Here is a 24,428-nt window from a genome sequence, read left to right as displayed (position 1 = left end):
CGGGGGGCCATGGGACTTGTATTTACTCTGTACAACCACCAAAGGGCCCATCCACTGAAGTTCCAAGGGATCCCATAATCCCTTGGGAGCACAGGTATTTAAGGAGGCTTCACAGGTTGGAGAGGCACTTTGGAGACCTGCAATAAAAGACTAAGGTTACACTTTACTTTGAGCTCACAGTGTTCAGTCTGACACTTTCTCCATACACAACACGCGCGTATTGTGAATAATGGATAGTTATGGCTCAATGAAAAGGAAAAAAGGGAAGATAATGTTTTTCTTTAAGTGTAAAAGCAGAGAGGTTTAAACTGAAAAGGCTGCAAACTATGCAATGAAAGTTGGCTTTGATTGATGGTGTCTGCGTTTGTCGGCTTTCGAAACAAAGGAAGTTAACTCTTTCACAGGCAGCTGTGAACTCGGTTTTGATTCGGTGGGTGATACCTTTTGAAAACTGGAGATTTTCTTAATTTGAAGACAAGATTTGTTCCTGGGGTAGAAGGAATTTTAGGATCAGTTCCTCCAGGCCCTCAACAACCTGGCAAGGGACTGAAAGCCAGCGGACCCGCTCAGAGCGAAGGCGATCCTCGGATCCACATTATTGCATTGTTAGGGGGCCCGGCAATGCGACATCTTAGTGGATATAGGCGTCTCTGTCTCAATGACAGATCCCTACCCACAACTAAATGGACAGTTCTAATCACAGGGGTTGGAGGATGTGCCACAAGGGCACACCTAAGCAAAGTAATATTATTGGACGTGGCAGGGATTCTAATCCACGTACAATTTTATGTTTGTCCCAATAATGAGTGTATAATATTAGGAATCGACCTCTTAGAACAATTAGGAACGTTGATTGATCCCCAGGGGAAGAAAATAGTTTGGAGAAGTCCAACTGAGTGCAAAACTACTACCCTCGGGGAACAAAATAAATTGGACAACCATGTGAAAGTGGGGAGCATACAACTCTTCACCAGGGATCGGGATACATTAAAAGGGTATAGCCCCGTGTGTCTGCAGATTGATGGAGCATGGGCACGGTCCAAACAACATTGTGGACTGGTAGAAACCGACCCAATCATTGTCCTGGAACAAGCACACCCCTCACAAACAATAGCCAATCAAACCTGAAGCCAGGGTGGCAGTCAAACAAATTGTACAAGATCTGCTGGATAATGGCATACTCCGGGAAGCTGAGAGCACCACTAATTCTCCCGTATGGCCGGTAAAGAAGTCGGACGGCTCATACCGGCTGACTATAGATACATGGCTCTGAATAAAGTGACACTTCGTCAGCACCCCATTGTAGCCAGCCCAGCCACAATCTTTAACGGATTGAAACCCTAACATAAGATATTCACAGTGCTTGACATAGCCAATAGATTTTGGTCCATATCTCTGGCTCGGGAATCACAGAACAAGTGTGCCTTTACTGCAGAGGACCACAAGTATACCTGGACACGGGTGTCACACGGATTCTACAATAGTCCGGTAATAGTTCACCGGACTATGAGTCGAGCCATAGAAAAGGTGGACCTAACCCCTTACAGAAGCACAGTCCTCTAGTATGTGGATGATCTGCTGATTGCCTTGGAGGATGAACGGGGACACACGGGCGCTCTCATAGAAATCTTAGAAACGCTACAAATGGTGAGATTTAAAGCCAATCCCAAGAAAGCCCAGATTGGACAGACAGTGGTACAATATTTGGGACATGAGATATCAAAAGGGACTAGAACAATGTCTCAAGATAGGAAAGAAGCTATCAGAATCATGCCCCGCCCAAAGACAGTCCAAAGGGTGCGGAAAGTACTTGGACTATTTAATTACTGCAGAAACTTTACAGCCAACTTCGCAGCAATTGTAGAACCAATACAGAAACTGTGAAAGGGGGGAAACCCTCCCTAGAAAGTGTAGAGTGGGGCCCGTAGCAGGAAGCAGCATACGGTAATTTGAAGGAAGCCTTAATGTCTGCACCCAGCCTGGGACATACCTTTCCACATTTATTGCGAAAATGAGGAAGGATTCTATGGGGCAGTGATCACTCAGATGCATTGGGACAGGATGCGTCTTGTAGTCTATTACTCAACCCAACAGTCACCCGTGGCAGTCGGTCTGTCCCGGCGTGTGGCGGCTCTGGACTGTGCAACATGGGCAGTGAAAGTCAGTGAACCGAAAGTGATGACTGGGGAGATTGTACTGCACCCTAAACACACTCGGGATCCGTGTCCAATGTACGCAGGTCTAAATGAGAGGCAGTTTTACTTCCCCATGAGTCCGTGAAAATAGTACAAGCCATAGGGGAGAACCCTGCAGAGGGTCTCCTGGCCACAGGTGAACCCCATGAGTGCTACGCCCAAGAGTGGGAAGACTCACCCAGTAATATAAGTGAGATCCCACTCGAGGACCCCGATTTAACCCTTTATGTGCAAATATATCCAAGAGACCCCACATACAGGGTGGGCGGTAGTCAATGGAGCACATGATACCGTCTTAAGTGGGGGACTGGACAGAGGACTTTCTGCACAAGTAGCAGAACTCACTGCCCTGACAGAAGCCCTCCAATTAGCTGAAGGCAAGCGGGCAAATATCTACACAGACAGCCGCGATGCTTTTGGAGTAGTCCATGACTACATTACCGCCTGGGGGAGGCGGGGGTTTGTCACCTCAGGCGGGAAGCCATCAAACATGAAGGCAGAATTAGATTGCAATTAGACGCGGTTAGTAAACCCGTCGAGGCAGTGGTAATAAAGGTCAAAGCCTACCAAAAAGTGGTGGAAGATGTCCAGAGAGATAATGAGGCTGCGGATAAGGTGGCGCAGGAGGCAGAAGTTTCGTCCGAAGTGAGGGAGGAATCAGTTAGTATCATTACTAAAGAAGATATGCAAATTGTAAAATTACATGCAGATGTTAGTGATGAAGAAAAGACAGAATGGAAAAGACAGGGAGGGGCACCAGATCCAGACACCGTGTGGAGAAAGGACAGTAAGGTGGCAGCCCCACTTGTAGAAGAAAGATGCTCATGGAACTGTACTATGGCATTAACCATGCCGGGTGAAATGCCATGATCAATAGTGTCTCTAGAGATTGGCGGTGGCCAGGCATGGAACGAGACATTGCTAAATATTGCCAGCAATGCATTACATGTGCCCAACATAATCCGGGAAAGACCATTAAAATTAGAATGGCCCATCAACCACGGCTGCGCGGGTCATGGGAGAATATACAAACTGATTTCACAGGACCACTGCCAAGCTCTAGAGGAAAGAAATACTGTCTAGTAATAATTGATTTGTTCACACGGTGGGTGGAAGCTTTGCTACCCAAAACTGTACTGCAACTACGTAGCTCGTATCTTAGCCGAAGATGTGATTCCCCGCTGGGGCATCCCCACCCAAATAGACTCCGATCAGGGAACCCACTTCACAGGACAGGTGGTAAAATTACAATCGGACAATAAAGACAACCCTGTCAAAAGCCATCCAAGAAACCGGACAGGCTTGGGCTGAGCTGCTACCAGCTATCCTGATGATACAAAGGGCAACCCCTACCCGGACAATAGGATTAACTCCATATGAACTCATGACTGGTCGGGCAATGTGATTACCCGAAGGTATAATCACAGGAGGGTCCGATGTGGGCCCTTTGCGGGATCAGATTAGGAGATATGTAATGGAGTTAAGTAAGCAATTTAAGGTTATGAGACAGAAAGTAAGAGAACGACAGGCAGGCAGTTAAGAGTCCTCAGTAGATCTTCCCCAAATGGGGGAGAAATTAATGGTTATGGGGCTACCGGGACGAACTGGATTCGCGATGCAGTGGTCAGGGCCAGACAAGAGATTGATCAGTGGCGATACATGTGCATATGTGGATTTGAATGGAGTAGGACGGTGGAAAAACTGGTCCCAGCTAAAACGACTAACTGAATACCCCATCAAGGGGGAAGTTTGATTTTACAAGATAGACTGGAAAATCATGATACTGATTATACTTTGGCAACTAGCGCGGGGCTGGATGATCAACCAGAATTCAAATCATGGGGCTAAAGGTGATGAGCTACACCCGAATTATGAAGACCTAGACTATCAAAAGACCCAAGTTGGAAATGGAGTCTACCAGACTGGTATATTCCGGCAAGAGGGTGCAGAGACTCCCCTCGGACCACACAAAAACTTTCGCGGGTGTAAGGGAACCCAACCCACATTATTAGGTGTCGCAATACGGTACAATAGGACCTTATGTATTGAATGTGGTCCTGAGAACGGAGGGAATCCAATTGTATGAAAATGTACACCATGAGATATTACCTGTAATAGTAAACCTGTCGGACATAGGGCTACCAGAAAAATGTGACCTTAAGATACGGGCATTGTACACCCGAATGCTTAAGATAGTGTTAAAAGAATCTCGGCATGCCTCAGGGGCATCCGGATACCGGAGGCCTCTGAAAGCGGGTCAAAGCCACAGACAGAAACAGGGTTTGATCAATGACGTCTTAACAGGGGTCAACATGGGAAACTCATTTATAAATGCCCTAGACATACAAGCTATACAGGAACAATTGGAAAGCCTTAAAAACACAATCAGGAAGTTGCTGCAGAGGCAGACAGACGCAGCCAAAGGGGCTGCTCGGGAAGGCGATGGGGCAGCAGGGAGCTTAGTCAAAGGGATTACAGTCCTGGAGGGCCATGCTGCCACCATTAATCGCCTGATTGACCGAGACCTCTGCCACACTTACGGAGGATGGATGATTGGGCAGATAAGGGAGAACCTGGACGAAATCGCGGACTGGATTAAAAGCACCCACCTGTTCCGCCTAGCACAGCACTCACGGTCACTGGAGGCGTGCACCATGAAAGGAATGACAAGAGTCTTTCCAGTGATAGGCGGATGCACAGATTCACATTCTGCCCTGGTGGGGATGGTCCTAATGATTCCGGTAATGGTGAAGGGAGAGTTTGAGGTAGAAACCTTGCGGCTAATCCGGGGTGAGAACTACATGCAATATTATCCATTGGATCAACATGCAATCAAACGGAACAGAACCATGAGAGGAGTCTCATTATCAGGGTGCCGCAGGGTAGGAAGCCTAACTACATGTCCGCATCCAGTAGGCTGGGGAAGCGAGGATGGGTGCAGATTTAATCAAACCATTGGGTGTGTCTTAGAAATAAGCCCATCAGAATCTGAATACGCCCACTCAGCCTACCGCGGAAAGGGGGAATACTGTGTGGTAACCAAATAACCAACTTATGACTATGGTATTTATCAATGTAATATCACTAACCCCAACTTCTGCTTCACCCAGAGGCTACTGGTAACAATCGGATGAGCTCAAATGACGTATATCCATGCTCGAGAAACTATTACCCTGAACTTGACTGATGAAATTAAACAAGATTTGTACCAATATGAAAGTGAACTGGCTGCACCAATACCCCACCTGCCCGAGGACCTGAGAGACATAAAGGATCCTCTGCTGGCAAGCATAAAACGATATCATGTGCTCAAACAGGAGCTGTGTGAACTGGGCAAGGACATTGCAAAAGATCTTCAACGTACCCCCTGGTACGAGAAGTCATGGAACTGGGTACTGAATGTTAATATCTATCCATGGATACGTATCACGTCTCACATATTGGTGACAGTTCAACTGATTTTGGCACTGTGCTGGCTGATAATGACATCTGCAGCTTGTAGGAAACGTAGACACAGGCAGCAAGCTAAAGCAATCACTCGTATGCAAGAGAAAGATAGACTGTTGATGCATGGGGGAATTTAAATCCCAGTTAAGCGATTGACCTCCCAAACTTGGCGGCAGATATTACCACAAATCGGCGGGAATTCTAAAGCATTAGATAAGCTTAGCTCTGGTGGTCTCATGGGCTGGGGTTAACCAGGGACCAAAGGGGGAATTGAAGTGGGATTTTTAGAAACCCACGGTAGTAATATAGAGTTGCAGTCTGGGAAATGTGTTCAGAAAGTATGTCAAGCATCATTTGCCCAGCAACAACTAGCTGGACCAATCAGATGGTAGGCCACCTGCAAGAGGATGTGGTGGCAAGCTTAACAAAGATAGACATGCTGACTTGCGGTTAGGCTAGGTGTTGAATAACTGGAAACTGGCTTGTTGCTTTGTAAAGTCCCCAATGTAAAGTCCCCAGTGTAATGGAACAGGTGATGTACATGGACTGCGGTTTTTGGCTTTAAATACTGTACGCTGGTAATCGAGGGTTGAGTCGGCTGGTGAAGAGTTGTGGAACTCTAGCCGTACTCCCTTGGCCAAGTTATAGGTATTCGAAAATAAACATATTTTTATTCTTTATCAAACTCTTGTGTTGAGCCTTTATTTTGGGTTCCACAACATAATGCCAGCAAATATATTTATTTCTTAACAGAGTAGCACCAAACATGATGTGCTGGTTCCACATTCAGGTAAGTATAGCAGCCTTCCTGCCGATTATGCCTCGTTGTGCTGAGTGAGTTCAACACATGGCGAATGAAGCGCTGAGGTGATCCAACAATCTATAACAAGTCCTGCAAGAAGTGTGGGAACTTAATTTACGTAACTTATTCTTCACTCTCAATGTTGCCAGCGTGCATTCTTGCCGTCAGCACAACATCCTTTACCAATATGTCAGGCTGCATACCTCCGTCCAGAAATGTGCTCGCGCTGCCTTAGTAGCTTGGTTAGCTTCCAAAAAACAGGTGTTAACTATCTGAATTTGTAGGACTCATCCAGCAACATAAGTAGAGTTAGTCCATAATGTGATACATACATATATTTAATAAATCTCAAACCTTTCAAAGCAAAATATTAATTTAAATCATCTTATAGAATCATAGAATAGTACAGCACAGGAGATGGTCATTTGGCCCATTGAGTCTGCGCCAGCTCTTTCGAAGAACAATCCAGTTAGTCCCACTATCCCACTCTTTCCCCATATCCCTGTAATGTTTTCTCCCTCAAGCATTTATCCAATTCCCTTTTGAAGGCTATTATTTGAATCGGTCTCCACCACCCTATCAGGCAGCACATTCCAAATTCCAAGCACTCTTTGCGTAAAAATGTTTTCCTCATGTCACCTCTGGTTCTTAAATTAAACAGGTACTTCTAAGCTAAATAAACAAATGGAATTACCATGATCAGTATTTTATCAGACGCAGTGATACAGCAGATCGCATCCTTTGTTGCCTAAGGGAGGAAAAAAACAAGAGTATAAAATGATAACTTTTAGAAACGTAGAAACATAGAAAATAGGTGCAGGAGTAGGCCATTCTGCCCTTCGAGCCTGCAGCACCATTCAATAAGATCATGGCTGATCATTCACCTCAATACCCCTTCCCTGCTTTTTCCCCGTACCCCTTGATCCCTTCAGCCGTAAGGGCCATATCTAACTACCTCTTGAATATATCAACAACTCTCTGGTAGGGAATTCCACAGGTTCACAACTCTCTGAATGAAGAAGTTTCTCCTCATCTCAGTCCTAAATGGCTTACCCCTTATCCTTAGACTGGTTCTGGACTTCTCCAACATCGGGAACATTCTTCCTACATTAACCTGTCCAGTCCAGTCAGAATTTTATATGTTTCTATGAAATCTCCTCTCATCCTTCTAAACTCCAGTGAATACAGGCCCAGTCAATCCAGTCTCTCCTCATATGTCAGTCCTGCCATCCCAGGAATCAGTCTGGTGAACCTTTGCTGCACTCCCTCAATTGCAAGAACGTCCTTCCTCAGATTAGGAGACCAAAACTGAACACAATATTCCAGGTGAGGCCTCACCAATGCTCTGTACAACTGCAGTAAGACCTCCCTGCTCTTATACACAAATCCCCTAGCTATGAAGGCCAACATACAATTTGCCTTCTTCACCGCCTGCTGTACCTGCATGCCAACTTTCAATGACTGATGTACCATGACACCCAGGTCTTGTTGCACCTCCCCTTTTCCTAATCTGCCGCCATTCAGATAATATTCTGCCTTCCTGTTTTTGCCCCAAAGTGGATAATCTCACATTTATCTACATTGTACTGCATCTGCCATGCATTTGCCCACTCACCTAACCTGTCCAAGTCACCCTGCAGCCCCTTAGCGTCCTCCTCACAGCTCACACCGCCATCCAGCTTAGTGTCATCTGCAAACTTGGAGATATTACATTCAATTCCTTCATCTAAATCATTAATGTATATTGTAAATAGCTGGGGTCCCAGCACTGAGCCCTGCGGCACCCCACTAGTCACTGTCTGCCATTCTGAAAAGGACCTGTTTATCCCGACTCTCGGCTTCCTGTCTGCCAAACAGTTCTCTATCCACATCAGTACATTACTCCCAATACCATGTGCTTTAATTTTGCACACCAATCTCTTGTGTGGGACCTTGAAAATCCAAATACACCACATCCACTGGTTCTCCTTTGTCCACTCTACTAGTTACATCCTCAAAAAAGTCTAGAAGATTTGTCAAGCATGATTTCCCTTTCATAAATCCATGCTGACTTGGACCGATCCTGTCACTGCTTTCCAAATGCACTGCTATTTCATCTTTAATAATTGATTCCAACATTTTCCCCACTATTGATGTCAGGCTAACCAGTCTTTAATTACCCATTTTCTCTCTCCCTCCTTTTTTAAAAAGTGGTGTTACATTAGCTACCCTCGAGTCCATAGGAACTGATCCAGAGTCGATAGACTGTTAAGACTGTTTACACCAACCTAGCACCATTCCAAATTAGACAAAGCATAAATGTTTATTTATATATGGTAAATGTTAAGTCTTCCCCCCACCCTTCCCCCAAATACAGGCTTAGCTCAGATTTAGATGGTTTCTCATGAGGGTCTGAAAGCTTCATAATCAAGCCAAATATTAGGGAGCAGATGCAATCAACTGCAGTGAAACAATATTTTCAGTCATTATAAAAAGCTAAAGCTGCATTCATAACAAATCATATTCCAACTATACCTTAACATTGCCTCAAAGTGAGCACCGCGATCCACAAAAATATAAAACTTTGCAGGGACAAATCTGTTTGAGGAGGATGTGGAGGAAAGAATAAACAATGAAGGAAGAGAACCAAAAGTACTTGTTCAATTGGTCCGCCATTTCTTTGTTCCCCGTTATGACTTCCCCGGATTCTGACTGCAGGGGACCTACGTTTGTCTTTACTAACCTTTTTCTCTTTACATATCTATAGAAACTTTTGCAATCCGTCTTAATGTTCCCTGCAAGCTTCTTCTCGTACTCCATTTACCCTGCCCTAATCAAACCCTTTGTCCTCCTCTGCTGAGTTCTAAATTTCTCCCAGTCCCCGGGTTCGCTGCTATTTCTGGCCAATTTGTATGCCACTTCCTTGGCTTTAATACTATCCCTGATTTCCCTTGATAGCCATGGTTGAGCCACCTTCCTTTTTTTATTTTTATGCCAGACAGGAATGTACAATTGTTGTAGTTCATCCATGCGGTCTCTAAATGTCTGCCATTGCCCATCCACAGTCAACCTCTTCAGTATCATTCGCCAATCTATCCTAGCCAATTCACGCCTCATACAAAGAAATGGCGGACCAATTGAACAAGTACTTTGGTTCGGTATTCACTAAGGAGGACACAAACAACCTTCCGGATATAAAAGGGGTCGGAGGGTCTAGTAAGGAGGAGGAACTGAGGGAAATCCTTATTAGTTGGAAACCTTCTTTAAGTTCTGGACCATGGTCTCTGAATTAACTGTTTCATTCTCCATCCTAATGCAGAATTCCACCATATTATGGTCACTCTTCCCCAAGGGGCCTCGCATAACGAGATTGCTAATTAATCCTCTCTCATTACACAACACCCAGTCTAAGATGGCCTCCCCCCTAGTTGGTTCCTCGACATATTGGTCTAAAAAGCCATCCCTTATGCACTCCAGGAAATCCTCCTCCACCGTATTGCTTCCAGTTTGGTTAGCCCAATCTATGTGCATATTAAAGTCACCCATTATAACTGCTGCACCTTTATTGCACGCACCCCTAATTTCATGTTTGATGCCCTCCCCAACATCACTATTACTGTTTGGAGGTCTGTACACAACTCCCACTAACGTTTTTTGCCCTTTGGTGTTCTGCAGCTCTACCCATATAGATTTCACATCATCCAAGCTAATGTCCTTCCGAACTATTGCCTTAATTTCCTCCTTAATCAGCAATGCTACCCCCCACCTCGTTTTCCTTTTATTCTATCTTTCCTGAATGTTGAATACCCCTGGATGTTGAGTTCCCAGCCCTGATCATCCTGGAGCCACGTCTCCGTAATCCCAATCAATCATATTTGTTAACATCTATTTGCACAGTTAATTCATCCACCTTATTGCGGATACTCCTTGCATTAAGACACAAAGCCTTCAGGCTTGTTTTTTTAACACCCTGTGCCAAACCTGAAAACAGCAAGGAATAAATTTGCTGGTCTTAAAAAGTTGCTAAGATAAGTGTACCTACATATTGCTTGATTGTGCAATGCTTCCTTACAATGCAGCTTAACAGCACTTTACAGCCAGCTTGGTGGAGCATTACAAAAGGATAATGCATAACACTCTAATACCTGTTAATTTACTTTCCAAACATAAAGAACGTCCATATGTCACACGTGCACTCTGTATTCTTGCCATGTCAATATGTTTGCCCTGTCACCCGTTAAGTATGGCACAGAACAAACACTAAGACCGGAATTTTCATGCTGCCTTGCATGCGGGATTGATAGCGGGTCAGGAGTAAAATGCGCAGAAAAAGGGGAGTGGCTCGGGAACATGCATCATCCCTCCTCTTCACACTTTTACCTTGGGCACAGACCTGAACACCCAAGGTGGGTGACCTAATTTGTCTCATTAATACCTTGTTGTGAAATACTTAACAGTGCTTTTAACCAGATCTTTTGAATTTCACTGCATGGCCGTGGGAATCACACAGTCTGTCAAGCTGAGGCGGAATCAAACTCATTACTGCAGAGCATAGAAAGCACAACAAACACTGCCACATGATACCTGCTTACTTCCAAAGAGAAAAGCTCTTGATGGGTGTATTTTGAGCACAGATTTAGGTGTCTACAGTTTGTAAGTCTTTTCTGCAAATTCAGAAGCCACTCTCACCTCATTTCAATTGTGTGAAAGGTAGTAGCAAAGAAAAATTGGTCTTCTAATCTCTACTTGACCTGCCATCTATTACATCAGCATGGATGCCGTTTAAACTGTCTCACCCTGGTCCTCAGAATCGGACCAGGATGAGCCCCAACACCAGCAGCAGCAGACACACCAGCAGCAACAGCACCAACAACGTTCTCCTCAACAACCTGATGCTCCACAGGACAGAGGGCATCAGCACATGGCTGCGATATCGCCAACATAGGGTATACAGGCAGGGGATGAGCTTCCTCAACATGACTGAGCAGCAGTGCCAAAGAAATCTCAGGCTATCATGCCAGGTCATCGCAGACATTTTCAACTTACTGGAACCAGACCTGCAGCCCAGAGGACCTGGTCGACACGCCTTACCAGTGGCTGTCAAGGTCGCCAGCAACCTCAGCTTCTTTGCTTCAGGCTCTTTCCAGGGATCTGCAACAGACATTTGTGGATCTTGCAGTCGGCCACCCACAGATGCATCACACAGGTCACCGATGCCCGCTTTGACAAGTCAGCAAATTATATCAACTTTGCCACCGATGAAGCCAATGTTACTGAGCGGGCACTGACCTTTGCCGCTCTGGCTGACTTCCCACAGATGCAGGCCGTCATCAACTGTACACATGTGGCCATCAGGACACCTAATCATCATCCAGGAGTGTTGTAAACCACAAGCGCTTCCACTCCCTCAATATGCAGCTAGTCTGCAGCCATAGGAAGATCATCATGCATGTGTGCGCCAAATTCCCTGGCAGCTGCCATGACTCTTTCATGCTGCGCCAGTCTACTCTTTCTCAGCTCTTCGCACTGCCAAACAGACTTACCGGCTGGCTGCTTGTAAACAAGGGCTATCCACTGAAGACGTGGCTCATGACATTCTCGAGTAGGCCAAGCAATGAGGTGGAGGAGCGCTGTAATGAAAGCCACATTTCCACCAGATGTGTCATAGACCAAACAATAGGCATGCTCAAGATGCGCTTCAGATGCCTTGACAGATCTGGAGAAGCCTTTCAGTACGCACCAGCCAGGGTCTCCAGAATATTCGTGGTGTGCTGCGCCCTGCACAACATAGCGTAGCAGCAAGGATTAGTGCTCATTAGGAGCAAGGGGCAGAGCGCACAGCCTCTTCAGAGGAGAAGGACGATGAGCATCAGCTGGAAGATGAGGTGGAGCAGGAGATACCCGAAGTCCAGATGCCACCAGCACCCGAGCACATTGCTGCCCAGGAGGCCAGGAATGGACTTATCATGGCCAGATTTATTTAACGTCCTGCATTCCACCCATGTGGCTGCCACATGTTGTGCCAGGTTTCCCCACATCCACCCCACCATTACCCCCCCCCCCCAACAACACCATAAAGCATCCCTACAATGACCAAGCCATTCCTTTCACACTGACCCCAATTGCTGGAGGTAACGTTATGTCTCCCCATTCACTCCAACTCACATAGACACTTCCAAAGTAGCAGACAAAATTGGGCATGACCAGAAAGTGGTGAAAATAAATACTTTTATATGCAACATAAGAGTAACAGAATCTTAACAGAAAAAGTTCTTTAAACACCAAGGTGCTTACCCTTGTGCATCTACTTGCGTGTCATCTTTCGCTTATGAGTGCTTCTACGAGGTGCAAAACCTGTGGCTTCAGCAGAGATAGAGGCAGCCTGCTCACTTCCCTGCTGCGACTGCATAGACACTTTTGGCAGATGTCCTTTGGGTTTTGGAGCCTGTGATGGCCCTGCCAAAGTCTGCCCCCCCTGCGATTGTGTAGGGGCAGACTCGGCCATCGGGATCCGAGGGCGCATCTTGGGCTCGGACTGAGAGGGAGACGATGGGAGAGAAGTGTGAGCACTTTGAGAGGAGCCCCCACTTCCATGTCCCCTCTCACCATCATCCCTCTCATGGACCACCCGCATATCCCTGCTAGCAAGGAGCGGCAGAGCACCTTGCTGCACAGCTGTGGGGCCATGTAACTAAGTCTATGTTGACATCCCGACTAGAGAGGAGGACTATGAGTTTCTGCCGTCTAATCTCCATAGATAGCATGTCCTCATGTGAGTCGCGCATTAGCTGCTCCATGCAGGTGGCCATCTTTCCATGGAAGAGCCTACAGGTCGCCATCGCCTGTGACACAGTGGTGCTCATGTTGGAGATGGACTCCTCCATTCTCAGAACATTTGCAGACATCGCGGTCGCAAAACCTGTCAGAGCCTCCTGCACCTCCAGGATTGCCCTCTTTCTGGATGGCCCCCCGGGGACTCAGCGTCTGCCTGCATCCGAGCAGAGCTGGGGACATCCTGCGCCCTCCAGCAAGGCGTCTCTACTGCTATTCCTGTCTCCACAATCCCCTCTTGCTTACTTGTGACTTGTGAGACACAAGGTGATAACACTACTCTTTCTCGCGTAGGACCCACCGAGGTGTGCGTTATCTGCGCTCGTGCTGGGTATGCTTAGGATCGTTGATGGTGCATGCTCAGAGCCTGGAGCTCCTCTCAGGAATCGTCTTCCTCCTCCGGCTGGACAATGGGGATGGGGAAGCTCTTGATGGACCTGTGGGAGAGTAAAGAGAGGAGTTAGAAATGTAATATCAAGAACGAGGCAATGCTACTATTATGCACATGATGAACATTCACTGGCTACTGACATCAGTCCCCATATGGGTAACTGCTGTATGCCATGTGATTGTATGACATGTAATTCTGTCACCAGGTTGCTGGGATGTCTCCTTCTCTCTGTATCCCATCGCCAGCTGCTCTGCAACTCCCGAGACCTCCAGGGCGACCTCCTTTGCTGGAGTTAATGTGGCAAATGATAGAGGACCACCTCCGATTCGCTCCCTCTCCCTCTTGTTGTGGGCTCTCTTCTCCTGCAAGGAGGGAAAGAAGAGATGTTTGAGTGAGATTGATGGCATGAGTGTAGGGAATATGTGGGTTACATATTTAGAGGGTGACGATGAGAGAGTGTGGTGCCAATTTCAAGGTGCCAATGTAAAGTGGCCTCCTTGTGTGTTGTCAGTTGGCATGATTGCATTATGATGAGTGTGAGGGGTGGTTTGTTAAATGGGGATATGAGAATGTTGATAGAGGGAGAGAGAGAGAGGGAGAGAGAGAGAGAGAGAGAGAGAGAGAGAGAGAGAGAGAGAGAGAGAGAGAGAGAGCGCGAGGGCTGGATGGCCATGCAAGGTATGCTGGTGTGATTAAAGATGTGCAGGAGTAGGCTTGGGAAGGCAGAGTGATGGGTATGTGATGACAGGCACAACAAGATGAAGTTGAGTGTGGCTTTGCACTCACCTTTCCTGATCTCATGAGATCATTCAAATGCTTTCGGCACTGCACCCAGGTGCGCCTCACCACATCCCTGCTGTTCACCTCCTCAGCAATTTGCAGCCAGGCTCCCTTAGTCCGCTGGGAAGGTCTCTTGCCCCCATCAGATGGGAAAAGGACCTCCTTTCGTTCTCTGACTCCCTCCACAAGAATATGTAGTGAGTCATCTGAGAACCTGGGTGCAGCCCTCTATCTCTGCAATGCCATCTGTGCAAGGCTCAGCAAATAACCAGATGGTGATATGTACTGCTTACACACTCCTAGATGAACCTTCAAGAGTAGGGCCTATTACGGACTAAAATGGTGATGTGTGTGTGTGGAGGCGGAGGATGTGGGTAAGGTACTAAATTAATACTTTGTGGCTGTCTTTACAAGAGGGGGCTGATGCCGACGTTGAAGTTCAGGAGGAAGATAGTGAAATATTGGACTGGATAAACATGGTGGGAGAGGAAGTTTTAAGGGGTTTAGCATCCTTGAAAGTAGATAAATTGCCAGGACCAGATGAAATGTATCCAAGGCTACTAAAAGAAGCAAGAGAGGAAAGTGCGGATGCTCTGACCATCATTTTTCAATTCTCCCTGGCTACAAGAGTTGTACCAGAGGATTGGAGAACTGCTAACGTTATATCATTTTTTTTTAAATGGAAGAAGGGATAAACCGAGCAATTACAGGGCAGTTAGTTTAACCTCGGTGGTGGGCAAATTATTGGAATCAATTCTGAAGGACAGTATAAACCTTCATTTAGAAAGACACAGATTAATCAAGGTCAGTCAGCATGGATTTGTTAAGGGAAGGTTGTGTCTGACTAACTTGATTTGAGTTCTTTGAGGATGTAACAAAGGAATACACAATCATACTGTGCTGTTCTGTCGCAGCATCCTTGGGTAAACATAGGCCCCGATATCTATAGGAGGCGGGTCGGATGCGGGAAACCCGGAGAGGCCGGGGCTGCAGAAGTCCTGCCGAATTTAACAGCAGGATCTCATTATAATTTTCTTTGTCCATTTCCCATCCAGTAGCCGGCCACATTGACAGGCTGACCAGCAGCCAGGCGGGAAAGCTAGGGGCAGGAAGCCACAGCCAGAGATTGTTGGGGACAGTCCATGGCAATCGGGAGGGAAAGATCGGAGCACGAGATCAGGGCTTGGTGGGGGGCAAGCCCAGCAATGAGAAGGGAGAGATCGGGGCTTGGTGAGGGGGAGGTAAGCAGGGGAAGATCCTGGCAATGGTGAGGGAGAGATCGGGGCGGGGAAGGAGGTGGGGAAGGAGAGGAAATCAATCATGGCAGTGAGGAGAGGCTGCAATTGGCAGATGGGTGGCTTAATGCTTCCTTGAAGGATTGAGGGAAGCACTCCTGCTCATCCTGGCCCACAAGTAGTGCTATAAAAGGTTGTTAAATTTAAATCAGGCTCCCAATTTCACTGTTGGAGCCCGATTTAAATATGATAATGAAGTGTCCAGCCTCTCGAAGACAGGCCACAGGCACGCCTCGCAGCCTGCCGCTGTAAAAATGGTGGCGGGCATGTACCTGGTGGATTGGGGATGCGAGTCACGATTTTTTATTTTTGAACTCCCTACCCCTGACCCTCCGAGGGCCAATCGTTGGGAGTTTAATATCGAGGCCAGAGTCTCTGCATGCAGCTATCCTCAATAAGGCCCAGCACTGTAGGGACTGGATTTTTCTATCTCCTACTTATCTGTGGCTATCTAGTGACAACTAAATGTATAATAGTTTCCCTGAATTGCCTTTGACATTATGGTTCTTCTCGGGGAAAAAAATCAGCAATGCAAACAAGGTGCATAGTTGTTCCATCAACTACAAAATAAATATTTACCGAAATGGCCTTGCTGAAATCGAGCGTACCACCTCCTGCAACAGATGATTCATCATCAATCTGATAAATTCTGTTAGGAAGAGAGAGAAAAATCAAGCTTTTTCATTGGAAAACAATTGTGTCTAACAAATTAAAATACACATACTAAAAAAATATACAAATACTTTTGGTAAAGTATTACATTCAAAAATACCGAAGTATCCAGGGTGCAAATACAAAAAATACTCCATTAATCAATCACCATCATTATATTACAGTTCAAATAGTGTTAATATATGAATGTTTCTGTTATAATAAATTACTGGCTATTAACAGTGTCTATTGATCTGCCAAAATAAAATATCAAACTTAAAACATTTGTCAAACTTAATTTTACAAGAGATCAGTACATTCATCATTTGACTGAGATTCAGGGGGAGAAATTCACATAGTTTGTGCCTCCCGTTAACTTGGTTGCATCTCTAACAACTGATAATACTAACCTCTCTCGTCCCTCCTTCCTTGTTCGTGCCACCTGATTGATTTCCATTGCTGTGAGTTTCTTGGCCACACGATATTGCCAGGTGTAGAATGCTTCTTTAGAGGCCACAATTACATGTGTTTTTGTCATGGTTACAAATAAGGGATCTATAACAAGAATAATATCAAAAAGTGAATCAGAAAATAACCTTGGCAGTAATGCCATTATAAATCTAATGTAGCAATGCCACTTTGCTTCGTACATGCTTAATCTTCTACATATAGAAAACTTTTAATAAAATTAATTTGTTTTTCTAAAAGATTTCCACTAAGAACAAATATGCAAGAAAAATTCGCAGGGCCAAATTATGCATCTGTTCAGCAGTCCCGTCACTATCTCCCTGTCCATCATGAGTCGATGTCAAAGCGTAAAATAGTATGCATGAACAGTTTGCAATGTAAAATATAAATAAATATTCAATTATCATCATCTGAAGCAATACCCTAAAATATACGATGATCTTGTAACAGTTACAACTACCTTGGAAAAATACAATGTGCTAAACAAAAGTTAGTAATCCTGAAACAGAAAGCAGGCTCATGGCAGGATGATAACAAAAATCTTAGGCTTACATAATGCATGGAACAGAAAAGGCTATTCACCCATTTAGCTTATTTTTTTCATAAACCATGTGCTGCTTACCCAATCATGGTCTCTACTTCTCTTAAATCTTCTACGGAAAGTTTTGCATAAATATTTGACTCCCAAACTCCAGAATATCTACCATACTCACATCTCTAAAACTTAATCTTGGGCTGCTGCACACTAGACACATTTCATCCTTATCCACAGCAGCAACCACCATGTCTCACAGAGCAGTTGGGCATCTTAGTTTAAACCTATGGGCTCGACTTTCCACTTCACATCGCCCATCTATGGCCCATCTATCGCTCAAAACGGACCTCTATTGCCCATTTTGAGCAAAAAGTGGAAATTAGACCCAAAATATCGCCGGAAAAACAGGCCCCTAAGTTTCCACTTTGATCGCCGAGATGATCGCCCACACAAGGCCCATCCCAAGTTTCAGCACTTAGCATGCACTTCGCTGGGCCGATGCAAGGCCCAAAAGAGTGCTCAAAAATAGTTGCTTTTTCAGGGCCTTAGAGGGAAATGGGCACTACGAACGCCATTTTTAACTTCGGAGGAAGGGTGGAGAATAGTTTTGAGTTATTTAGAGAGTAAAATTGAAGAAAATTGTACTCAGAAATTTTGGACAGGGAATATAAATAGGTATTATCAACTTATTTATGCTAAATAGATCTCATATATTGGAATAATTTAGTAAATAGCTTTTACATAGTGAAGTTATTTAATGATATTGTTGGGGCCAGATCATGCTGCAGATCCACCTCCAGAAGGAGACGAGACAGATGAGGCAGCCGGCGAAAATGAAGAGGAGGAACAGGCGGGAGAGGACGCGGGCGAGGACAAAGGGGAGCTTAATCAGCATGCCGATCTAACACTGGTACCACCACACCTTTCCCGAGGACCGGTAGCCAGTGGCAGTTACACGGCCGCTAAGCTTTTGCATCAGCAGCTCATTAATGAACGCTTTGCATAAACTATTATTGTTGATATTCAAACCTTCAATTACAGTTATGGTTAATCAAAAGTTTCATTTGCGTGGGTAAACTGAATAAACAAATATGCATGAAAAACTGTACATTGTAAAATTAAGAGAGAAGGTACAAAAGTTGTAGAAAAATATTTTTTTTTATTAACAAAATTTTTTTAAACAACTAATGAACAACACCCTCCCTCCAACCCCCACCCCCGCACCAACCCACCCTTCCCTCAAAATCCCCAAAACGTTAAAAGAAGAAATACATTTTAAGGAACAAATGGCCATTTAAGTAATGATAACAAGTGAGCATTTCAGTGATGACAACAAGTGAGCATTTCAGTGATGACAAGTGACCATTTCAGTCATGACAACAAGTGAACATTTCAATCATGCTAACAAGTGGCCATTTAAGAAAGAATGGAAAGTGAACAGTTAAGTAATGATAACAAGTGAACCAGTGAACATTTAACTATTGAATAAAATCGGTCAATTTAGTGACAATAACAATAATAATAACAAGAGTATAATAACTTGATAACAGCAAGTGAACATTTTAAAACAAGTAAACTACGTAGAAAATAACTCCCCCCTCCCTACCTGCGGCCACGTTTCCCTCCAGATCCTGTCCCACCCAGTGTTCGCACCCCACCTGCCCATTTTGGTCTACGCAGACCGACACCAAGACATTGTGCAGAGTGGGATGTCAAGACTTCCTGCCGTGGTGGAGGTGACGGAGAGGAAGCTGAAGCCTGAGGCTCTACATCCGAGTCTGGCGGAACTGTGCCCTCTGTACTCGCTTGCGTGCTAGGGGTCTCACTGCGAGCAGACACGACACCTTGGGGTGCAGCGCCGTGTCCAGCCAGCAACGCATGCCAAAGGGCATTGGTTGCGGCTCTCTGCTGCCGAATAGCCTCCAAGGTCTCCCTTGCAATCAGTGACTGCTCAGAAGACCAGTTGGAGAAATTCTGGGAGAACTCGCTCCAGGATGCTGGAAACTGGCTCCAGTTCGCAGAGAACTGGCTCCAGTTTCGAATCCCTGGATAAGGTCGCGACCAATCGCAACCGTCTCCCTGCACAGGGAAATCAAGCTCTCTGTCTGGCCCTCCAAGGCAGGCGATTGCTCGCCATGCTGACCAGACCTCCGTGGGGTCGGCGTTTGCAATATGACGCGCCTTGGCGTCGCCACCTGCACATCGCTTGGTCCCGGTGCTTCTTCCATCTCAACCGAGATGGCCGCAGGTTGTTCCCCACCCACAAAAAAAACATCTTCTTTCTTCCTCCGGCTCCTCCTCCTCCTCCTGGTGAAGCACAGCAGCAGGAGTCTGCCGTGGCTCCTCCTCCTCTTCAGCCTCCTGCGATGTAGGAGACGGTTCAGTGGCAGTCGACTCCAAGGACTCGACGACCACTTGACCTTTAATTTGATAAACAATGATTAACTATTCAAATCATTGCATTACAATTTTTCTCTAATTCAAAACATTGCAATGCTTTCATTTACCCCATATGCACAGGTAATCACAAGCTTTAACATGACCTCATTCGAACATCTATTGTACATCACCATTGTATATCAAATTATATTATAATTGCATAACATTAGATTGTAATTGCATAACATTGCATAACATCAAATTACATTTTAATTGCATAACATTACACGCGTAACCACGATATTTTCAGTATCTACTAATGATTCACACATTGCACAATGCACATTTCTCATTACTCACATGTCTCAAAAGGTGGGTTCGGCCACACCACGGGATGTGACCGAACGGCTTTCTGGCCCCACCAAGACCACCGCGAGCTCCTCGTAGGGATTCAGAGTCTGCAACATTGCAGAGCCCCCGCTCGTCCTGCGCTGCTCCAGATTATTGATCGAGATCTACTTCTGTAAATGATACGATAACATTGCATGGCATAAGCAAATGGAGCAGCCAATTTAAGACATTGAAGACATTTAAGACATTTAAGACATTTAAGACATTTAAGACTGACGGATTTAAATGTTCTAATACAAATTAGCATTACGTTGCATATTTCGCACTACAACATTTAACTTTATGCTGGGTTGCATAAATTTAATCATAATTTAGTTATGTTTAAATGTAACCAAATAACACTGCAGATTCTAGTTACTATTTACATCATTAAACAATACATAAATATAAATTTCAACTTACTCTTGCAGCTGTCAGTAGGCTGTTTCAACGCTTGCGGCACTGGTCCGGTGTCTGGGCTTCATTGGATGCCGACGTGACCACGTCGGCAATCTCTGCCCAAATCCTGCGATATGCACGGGGTAGAGATTTCCCATGTCAGACCCTCCCACCTGGTGCTCACTACATTCACCAGGGCTTCATTGGCCTCCACGTTGAAAGGCTTTGCCCTACGCCTTTCACCTGATGCCTCCATTATCAATTAATACCACCAGATTATTTCAAACAAAAAATGCTTTCTCCTCTCTCTCTCTCTCTCCCCGACCCTCAGAGCATCTGAGCATGTGTGATGACCCCTGACCTCCCAAAACGCAAGAACGAACATCAACCGTAAAAAAAAAAATCAACCTGCACATGCGCAGTAATGTGTTGCTAGGGAAGTTTTTTTTTCCATTCACTTCCGTTTTCTTTGGTCGATCGTGAGATCGCCGAGAAATCACATTGCCCATTTGACATCGCTGGGGTAAGACGGAGTGGAAAAAATCGCAAAAAAAAAAAAATGGGCCTTGAGCCGGCGATCAGCACGGGCGATAGGTCCTGCATCGCTGGAACAAGGCCCATTTTTTTTCGGCCTTAGCCTGAAAGTGGAAAGTCTAGCCCAGTCTATAATCATCAAACTGGGTATTTATACAACTTCTTTTACACATGTTACATTCATACATTCCTCTGAGAGTTCATTTGCAGCTATTAAAGACCTTTTATTCATCATCCAAATCTTCAATTATAAAATGGGAAAAAAGAAATGGGAAAAATATGTGCTCATTATACATTATGACACAATGCCCAATAAGGTCAATGCTATGGATAATTTAGATTTTATAAAAATATCACTAAATAAAATATAATGGCTACATTTTAATAATCATTCAATCCAGCTTTTTTTATACATCAGCTTGGCTCAGTTGACAGTTCTCTCAGTTTGGAGACAGAGGGTTGAGAGTTCAAGCACCACTTCAGGACTTGAACATAAAATCTATACTGAGAGATACTGTATTGTTAGGAGATCCCATGTAAGTATGTTAAATTGAGGTTGTGACTTCCTGTTTTGGTAGTTCAGGTGGCTGCTAAAGATCACATAGAACTATTTAAATTGTGAAAAGTTCTGGCCAACATCCATCCTTCAATCCGTTTGTGGGATCTTCCTGAAAACAAAATGGCTGCTGCATATATGCACTTTAGTAACTGCACTTCAAAATAATTTATTCGATGCGAAGCTCCGTGATATTGTCGAGAGGTGCAATAATGGTCTATATGAATGCATGTACTTCCTCTCTGTAAAAGTTTAATTCTACTTTGTTTGAAGGAATGTATAAATTAATTCATTGCACTACTAAATGCCAACATGCAGCGATATAATTTAGCAATAGATTGATTGCACCAAATGTAATAACATTTCAGAACATTAAACATAAATAAAACATTTTAAACTCAAATATTTTGGAAAGTCTTGTAGACTAACCTTTATAGTATTTTTAAAAAATGTAATGGAATAAAATAAACATCTGGGATTGTTTGCATCTATTTGGAGAGGATGGAGTATAAAAGCAGGGAAGTCTTGCTACAGTTGTACAGGGTATTGGTGAGGCCACACCTGGAATACTGCGTGCAGTTTTGGTTTCCATATTTACGAAAGGATATACTTGCTTTGGAGAAGGTTCACAAGGTTGATTCCAGGGAGGAGGGGGTTGACTTATGAGGAAAGGTTGAGTAGTTTGGGCCTCTACTCATTAGAATTCAGAAGAATGAGAGGTGATCTTCTCAAAACATATAAGATTATGAGGGGGCTTAACAAGGTGGATGCAGAGAGGATGTTTCCACTGATAGGGGAGACTAGAACTAGAGGGCATAATCCTAGAATAAGGGGCTGCCCATTTAAAACTGAGATGAGGAGAAATTTCTTCTGAGGGTTGTGGATCTGTGGAATTCGCTGCCTCAGAGAGCTGTGGAAACTGGGACATTGAATAAATTTAAGACAGAAATAGAGAGTTTCTTAAATGATAAGGGGATAAGGGGTTATGGGGAGCAGGCGGAGAAGTGGAGCTGAGTCCATGATCAGATCAGCCATAATCTTATTGAATGGCGGAGCAGGCTCGTGGGGCCGTATGGCTTACTCCTGCTCCTATTTCTTATGTTCTTATGAATGGTAAAAGGAAAAAGAGGAACAGTGGGATATTTTTACCCATACTGGTGACGTGACAATTAGTGCGTGGAAATCTGTTCAAATAATGAGAGCAAGTTTGGAATTAGGCTGTTTCTAAGAGACGGACTAAGGTTAAATATATGTAAAAGAATAATAGAATATTACATTCACTTCAAGTGATAAATAATTAAGCTAAAAACCAGGGGTAAGGGGACAGAAGAAGCATTACATGGAAAATATGAACCTATAATTACAGAGTAAACAGCTGTGATCAGAAAGGCAATGTTTTGCAGCAAGAAAACAAATTGGCAAATAGTTGGGATTACCATAATATTGATAAGGTTTCGTGTGAGAACAGGTATCCTCCCAACAGGATGCCCTCTTCCACATGATTCTCCTTTATTCCATGGACTGCATTAGTTCAAGAAGAATATCCACCACCACCTTTAAGGGAAACTAGGGATGCCAATAAATGCCGGCCATGCCAGCAATACCCACATCCCGAATGATTTTTTTTAAAAAGGCAAGCTATCATTGCTAAACCACTCAAATTCATTTGTGGACCATACTGTGCATAACTTTATTTCTGCTCAAGGGTTATTCTGCTGGTCAGCTTATTTAGGGACATCTAGGATTTAGAGGAAGAAAAGGAGGACAAACAGGAGGGGCCTCTTGGATACCAGGGAGGTGAGGCTTCACCAAAGGAGGGAACCTTTACACAGTTACCCCGTCTGCAGACTATAATTGACCATAAAAAACCTTTTTTTTTTACATCTAACGGAGAAACAATGTTTTCGCGGACTCCGATTCTGCAGGAAGGTAAGTCAGGTGCTTTGTGACTTTCCACTGGAAGGCAATTCAGGCATTAAGTACCACTGGGTATCAAGGTCATCACAGCAATGATTCTTGTGGGGGTGGAAGGAGAGGGGAGAATGTCCAGGGAGTCACTGGTTACACTACCAGTATTACTCTGTTGCCAATGCATTGGTGCATTCAGCAAGTAACTAATGCATTGTTTGCCAGAGCCAACCACTACATTAACTGCCCCATGGAGCAGTAGGCCTGCACCCTAGGTTTTTTCGACGTGAGTTCCATTCCCCAAACCAACCATCACTGTAAAGTTATGAACTGGTGGGCCGTCTCAGAGACTCCCCTTGTGGGATAAGCGATCGTCTCATGACTCTTCAGCTCACTCTAGCCCGGAACCAGTGCGCTATAGTCATCAGCGTGTACGCTCCAACATTGGACGCTACAGATGAGACCAAAGAGGAAGTCTACATAAGCCTCGAACAATCCCTGTCCCGAGTCCCAACGAACGACAAACTGATCCTTCTTGGCGATTTCAACGCCAGAGTCAGAAAGGACACAGACCTCTGGCGAGATGTGATCAGCAGAGAGGGGGTAGGGAAAATCAACTTCAGCGGTACCCTGCTCCTGACGAAATGCCTAGAACATGGCCTTGTCATTACCAACAGCTTGTTCCGTCAGAGAGACAAGTACAAGATATCATGGCAGCACCTTCGCTCCAAGCACTGGCCTCTGCTCGACTAAGTCATCGTCCGAGCGAGGGAATGCAAGGATGTGTGTATCACCCGCGTCATGACAGGAGCTGCCGACTGCTGGACAGACCACCACCTAATCCGCTCCGTCATTAACATCACTGTAGCCACAAAATAGCGACGGCAA

The 24,428-nt window shown here is 44.9% G+C and overlaps 1 protein-coding gene across 2 annotated transcripts in view; it reads right to left on the bottom strand.

Annotated features, from left to right (window-relative positions):
* Positions 1-24,428, bottom strand: part of wdr35 (WD repeat domain 35) — a 276,662-nt gene that overhangs the window by 153,665 nt on the left and 98,569 nt on the right. For both annotated transcript variants that reach the window (XM_070885100.1, XM_070885101.1), the window contains exons 12-14: positions 16,782-16,926; positions 16,300-16,369; positions 7,139-7,192 (exon numbers count right to left, since the gene is read on the bottom strand). In XM_070885100.1, the coding sequence (XP_070741201.1) occupies positions 7,139-7,192; positions 16,300-16,369; positions 16,782-16,926 (269 nt within the window). The remainder of the gene's footprint in view (positions 1-7,138; positions 7,193-16,299; positions 16,370-16,781; positions 16,927-24,428) is intronic.

This window comes from Pristiophorus japonicus, chromosome 7 (genome assembly GCF_044704955.1).
Source record: "Pristiophorus japonicus isolate sPriJap1 chromosome 7, sPriJap1.hap1, whole genome shotgun sequence".
In the NCBI taxonomy this organism is placed as follows: domain Eukaryota; kingdom Metazoa; phylum Chordata; class Chondrichthyes; family Pristiophoridae; genus Pristiophorus; species Pristiophorus japonicus.
This window is presented reverse-complemented; position numbering and strand designations above follow the sequence as displayed.